We start from the raw sequence: 6,322 nt of genomic DNA on the forward strand, positions 1-6,322 counted from the left end.
TAGATAAGAACCTGGTGTGGTATCTATATCATATGACCATTGTTCGCCCAAGCCTATTTTTTTAAAAGACCTTTTAGAATAGCTCTGTTTTTTAGATCCACTAAATTAAGGAAGGATGAGCATTCTGAAAGTACTTAATTCAATATCTTCAGATTATACCGTTTGTTCATTGAGCTGTGAAGCTTTTCTCAAATGGGGATTTTTCTTGAATCCTACCTGGGGTTTTTAATTTCTTCATTTTTATTTATAATTTAAGACATTTTAAGATATTGCATTAAAAATGCAAGAGAAGTCTAGGTGTTGTAATCTGTGGTGAAATATATGCCTAATTTAAAGCATTTTCAAATCCTCCTAATTAATTCTCTGAATTGCTACCAAAACATAAACATTTTTGAAAAATTTTGAAACTTTAGAAAATGAGATTTGCACTCGTAAGACCTTCAGGCATTTTCCTTCCATATTGCATTTAAAAAGTAAGTAATTAATACAGTAAAGAGGAAATAATTCTTATTCACAACAAATATAAGTGAATTCTAAAAAGAATAACTGAACATGTGTGATGAGAAAGTATTTTTAACCATAAAGTTAGTTTTATAATATGGGGGAAAAGTGTGTAGCTTTATTGAGTAGAATTGCATTCTGTAGCAGCATTGTTATGTAAGCAGACACATGCAGATGCAAGTTTTTTAAATGTGCAGGTACTTTTAAATGCATTTTTGACTGACTGACAATTCATAAATATTTGCCACTAAAGTTGTCTCAGTGAAATAGCATGTATTGCCTTCTTTTATTTTATCCCTCTGATTTTCTTTTTTTTTCTTTTTCTTTTTCTTACTTTTTTTTCTTTTCTCTCAGGCATTTAACAAAAACAACCTGATTCTGGAGGAGAGAAACAAATACTTCAATCCACATCTTACTGCAAAGACTTACTCTAATACCTATTTTACAGATTTCAATAATTATGATGAGTACTAACAGGCTTGTGTATTTTCTGGCCTCCTGTAACTTCCCAGTCCCCAAGGCCTGTGCTACATGACTGCTCATGTGATTGAAGCTTCAGAGATGAAGTTCAGAGACATTTCAAGCACGATCCAAGCCGTCAATGTCCCATTGCTGCCAAATGCCCAAAACTCCTGTTTGTGACATGATGTTTTCTTTGCGGAGTGAAAGGTTGGCCTTCGGTGTCGGGTGCAGCTGTAGCCCCTCGGTGTCACTGAACTGCTCATGAGGAACACATTGCTTCGCTGTTTCATAAGCATTCAGTCAGATTTCTCTGACAAGGGACTAATCAATCCCTGAGCTTTTTTTTTTTTAAAAAAAAAATCTGTTACCCCTTAAAACTGCTGCAGGAGTACAAATGCAATTTTCTTTTTAGGCATTGTCTTTTATTCCCATGAGGTTTGAAAAGGGAGCTGTGCTGTTAGCCGCGGAGCCCACTGTGTAGCCTCCTGAAACTCGCACCACCAAAAAGAGCTTGCAGGGTGTTGAGAAGAATGGCAAGAAGAAACGCGGTGGTTTAGCAATGCTCTGCAGCAGCTCTGGGCTCTGTAGGGCTGATCTTACTGGCCTACAAACCACTCAGGCTGCAGTTCAGCTGTTTGGAGCGTGGAGGCTAAGGCCGCACCCAAGGATATGATCTTGTACCAAAACCGGAAAGCTGCAGGGTAGGTGGTTTCCACATGTGAGCCAAGCCCAGTCACAGAAAGCCTTCACCTTGTTTGCTTGAATTTTGGGGGAGGGAGGGTGAAAGGGCACATGCTGCAGGGAGGCCGAGGCAGGAGGACAGGTCGGAAAGGCGCGCTGGAAGGCCGCCCCGTACGTCATTAGCAGGCCGGCCTTACTGCGACCGGCACGGCTGCACGGGTGGTGGCATCCTGCAGGCTTCCTCACCCTGGTGCATGCCCGTGGGATCCCCCTGGTCTGACCACTGCAGCACTCGTGGTCAGGCCGGTTACGGGATGATGCAACAGCACCTCAATGTGTGTGCCGTCTCAGGCCCATGGGGCACGTAGGCATAATCAGTAGAGCTGCTTTCCCCTTTCTGACTTTTACTTTATAGGCACATGTTTGACAAAACAAAGCATCATCAGAAAACGCAGATGTATTTACAAAACATTGTCTCATCTTACTGTCGTGTCCGACCCGTGCTAACCATCCCCTAAAGAAAACTTATGGTGTTTTAAGTGAATATCTTGTTGGACTTCATTGATGTAAATATTTAAAATCCTGTTTGAGTTTTAAATTATCAGTTTTAGTTCCTTTTGTAGTGGCAGGTGAGGAAACACAAAGGATTTTTATACCATTTTTCTTTGTTCTGTCTGTCTTCACCCACATTCATGATGAAGTTATTTTTTTGAGCTGGAATTCCAGATGTACAACTAAAAAGAAAAGGGCAGGGATTCAGGCCAGATTTTCCAGAGTATATAGTAGCAAGGAAACATTTCGTATTTTCAGAAGTTTGTGAAAAGAAATTTAAAATGAATAATATGGACTAAAGAATTAAACTTTTTTTTTTTTTTTTGAGCATACTAGATGCAAAGATCATCACAACAGAATACCAGAAAGATATGCAAGGAAAGGCAGAGTGGAAATGTTTCCAATCCATGTTCAGAGCCCTTGATCATTAGGTTATGCTATGACAGGCAAACAGAGGGGGAAAAAAAAAAAAAAAAGTACAGACAATGATGATTAAAAATTATGTCCAAACAAAGCTACACAAAAATTACTTAGGAACATTGATCCTGTGAGACTGCATTTAAGCACCACCTTCCTTGGTGGTCCAGCCACTTACAAGGCAAGTGTAAACACCATACGTAATGATGGCAGTGAGCAACATTCTTGAATGGGGATAGATCTGAATATAGCACTATCCTTCCTATCTCTGTTCTGTAGTAAAATGAAAAAAATGCAAAGTGGTCTTTGAAAAGCTGTACTGTAAAATGAACACACATTTACCATCTATGAAAATAATCAAGATCAGCTGCCTATTTTGTCCATCTGAATCATTCTCCCTGTTACTATAACTCCATCAAAAGAAAGATCGTCCACCCTCTCACTAGTTTATCTTTAGAAGAGTTGATGACAACAGTTCTCTATATTTTGTGATTGTTTTACTGTACATTAGATTTGGTTTGCCAGGAAGCGATTACCTGATTGTCCTTGAGTAAGAGTAAATTTTCTCTGCAAGAAAATGGTGAATCAAACAGAGGGGAAAAAACTCTCCAAATCATAAGCATGTCCAGTATCTGAATCACTCTGTTCATGCCAAAAGATAAATTTTCACATTTAAATATTTTTAAAAAATAAGATCTAAATTGCTGCTACCACTAAGAAAAAGCAGCACATGCACACATACACATTCATGACACTGTCCCTCTCTGCCCCTGTACTAAGAGCACATTAGTCTGGCTTATGGATTTTGTATTTAGATTATTAGTTATGAATCCAATATCTTAAGAATATGTAAAGTATGTATTTTTATTTTAACCTTTTAAAATGAAATTTATCTGAAATAAGCTTTTTTTTAAAAAAAAAAAAAAACTTAGTAGTTTGAGGCACACTTATCTTTACAGTGATCTGTTTTCCATTCCTTTCATGAATAGATATATATGTTAGATGTGTTATATATGCGGTGATAATACTCTGAGTTAAGTCTGCATGATCATAGGTAGAAGTGCATTTAGCAGATGTTCAGTCTGCTCACACTTCCATCTCCCAAAGGAGCGTTTCAGATGTTCAGATCTCTGAGCAACTCGTATGTGATGTCATTTAAATACCATGCCAACTTGTCAGAAAAGTGTTCCTTTTTTTTTTTTTTTTTTGTCATTTAGCTTCCTAAATTATATTATTCTAAATCTCAGGCAGAGGTGTATTCAAAATTCTACCTAAAGCAGTTTTAGGCTTTATTTCCACATTCCTTTGGGGTAAACATGGAAAATTTACATCACCTCAATGAGAAAAAAAATGATGGCAAGATCTCCTTGTCAGTCTAGACTCTGAGACAACACGTTTCAAAGCCATTATATTTTTATGTCTTAAATAGTTTTAGAAGACCCCAGGTGCACTGACAATGTCAGTATTTTCACTGTCTGAGTTCTGCATAGCTGTCCAGGTAGTTTAATACAGCCTCTCCTAAGTCATGAAGCAAAGCAAAGTGAGGTTTCTATTAAGTTTCAATTTACTTTTTTTTTTTTTTTCTAAAATTGGCCACACACATTTTGGTAAAGAGCAGACTTCTGCATGAAAGCACTTACACTGTTTTGCCAAAAATGTAACAAAATCCTTTTGCATGGATAAAGTGATTTTTTCTGGATAAATAAATATTACCTCTGATGTCAGTAGTTAATATTACTAAGCCAGTTTTATACCAATTGCATAACTTGAAAATGTTGTTCCATTTCAAACAGAAACATTTGAGAAGATAGATCACAATCCTCTGAGTAAATTCCTTTCTGTAGAGCAATGCTACATGAAGTGAAGAGGAAGCAGGATTGCCAGTCTGATCCTGCACAGTTTACACTGTCATTGGGTAATCCAAATGAAAACTTTGCTGGAGTACACATTTTTGGCTTATATTAATGACTGATGCATAGAGCACGTTCCTCAGTTGCTTAGAAAATGGACTCCTGTGCTTGCAGATTTATCTTGTACTTTGATTTGAGTCTGATGACCTTTACGGTCACTTAAATTGACTTCAGGTGGAAGCTTTTTCAGCCAACATAAGTTACCTGCTGTTGGAGCAGTGTGGTTTGGCTAAAATTAATCAAGAGATTTCTGACTAGGATTAGGGTTTTCTTAAGAGAGTGGGAGAGAGTTTAAATGGCTTTGATTTCCAGGCTATTAAGCAGTACTGATTAAAGTCTCAGATTGGTGTAGGACACTGTGCATTCAGTTAGCTCAATCAGAATCCCACAATAACCTCTGGGAAAATACCATGTCAATATTCAAATCAAGAGCTACCAAAGCACTTATGTTAAGTGAAGAAAGTTCTCAGAGCATCAGAACATATGGCTGTTCAAACCAGAAAACAAAGTAAGAGGTCCCAGATGCAACAAAAAGCGGTAACGAGAATAAATGCTTCAAGATTTTTTCCTCATAATTATTGAATAAATATATTCACGTCTTTAAATGTGGGACCAGTTTTATTGAAATCAGCGTGACATACGCATATTCCTAAAGTTAATCGCGTGCATAATAGCTTTGCTGTATGAGATCAATTCTGTAAACAGTTTGGTCCAAGTTTATCCTGCTTTGCTTGAGGCATCTGACCAAGTTTTGGTTGTAGCTGTCACCAGCATCCTCTGTGTCTTGTCAGGGAGACCATCCTTAGACATGCTGTGTTACAACCCAGAGGGGTCTTGTGTCTCCCCACCAACAAAGTGGTGAGACTAGAGAGATACACTTCTAATTTTCTCTGTCATTTAGATGCCTAAATTAGATGGGCAAAAGCTAGGCTCTCAAGCACAAGTATGATTTTACTCATCACATAAGTGACCACATTGAGTTCAGTGGTATGGATGTAACAAGTTGCTTATTTTAATATGTTTACAGGATTGAGCCCAAAATATATTGCTTCTGCACAAACCCATGCACAGTACAAGGTGAACGCAGTAGTAATGAAACAGATTCATTTAAAATTGTTCACAAGCAAATCTGCATCTTGATATCAGGGAATAAATATGTGTTCATTGTGTGGGGTATTTGAATTCATTCCTTTCTTTGCTAAATAAATGAATGATAAAACAAGATACTGCTTGATTTCATTTAAAAGCCATTCTTTCAAATAAAGAAGGGTTCTGGGATCTATGAATGTTTTCCCTTTCTTTCTCTGTTCTCTTTCTCCACAGAAATGGATCTGTGTGTAGCTGCAATGGCCTTTAGATAGACTGCTCTGTATAGTTGAATGAATGCTTTGCATTGTGTTGCCATGCAACAAGATTTTGTAACTGGGATGGTTCAAAGGGGGAAATTTGCTAACCTGGGAAGTTTGACAAAAATTTCAACCCGAGCAGTAGCAAGGCAAGGCAGAAATGAAAACTGAAATGTAGAAGAACAAGACTGATGGCTTAGCAAATCCGTCAGAAAACTTTCACAGAAATTTGGGGTCCTTTTTGGAACTGTCAAGTGCAGGGCTGCTGGGACTGTAGCCTACTGAACAGACAAGCCAACTCATTGCTCCAGGAAAAAGCAGCCCAGCTGGCACACCTGACCGATTGCAACAGGTACCTGCGCAGAGCTGTGATTACTGCTCGGGAGAGGAGTGAACTGGAATAGTTCTCTGCAACAGATCAGCCAGGAGAGAATGCAGTGCTTTCCCAAACAG

General features: G+C 38.1%; 1 protein-coding gene across 6 annotated transcripts in view; it reads left to right on the forward strand.

Moving 5' to 3' along the window:
- The window catches only part of SEMA5A (semaphorin 5A), a 337,359-nt gene extending 331,554 nt beyond the window's left edge, over positions 1 to 5,805 (forward strand). For all 6 annotated transcript variants that reach the window (XM_035552812.2, XM_035552815.2, XM_035552811.2 and 3 more), the window contains one exon: positions 856 to 5,805. In XM_035552812.2, coding sequence (XP_035408705.1) covers positions 856 to 975 — 120 coding nt within the window. In that variant the 3' untranslated portion in view covers positions 976 to 5,805. The remainder of the gene's footprint in view (positions 1 to 855) is intronic.
- The last annotated feature ends 517 nt before the right edge of the window (positions 5,806 to 6,322 follow it).

This window comes from Cygnus atratus, chromosome 2, assembly GCF_013377495.2.
Source record: "Cygnus atratus isolate AKBS03 ecotype Queensland, Australia chromosome 2, CAtr_DNAZoo_HiC_assembly, whole genome shotgun sequence".
NCBI lineage: Eukaryota > Metazoa > Chordata > Aves > Anseriformes > Anatidae > Cygnus > Cygnus atratus.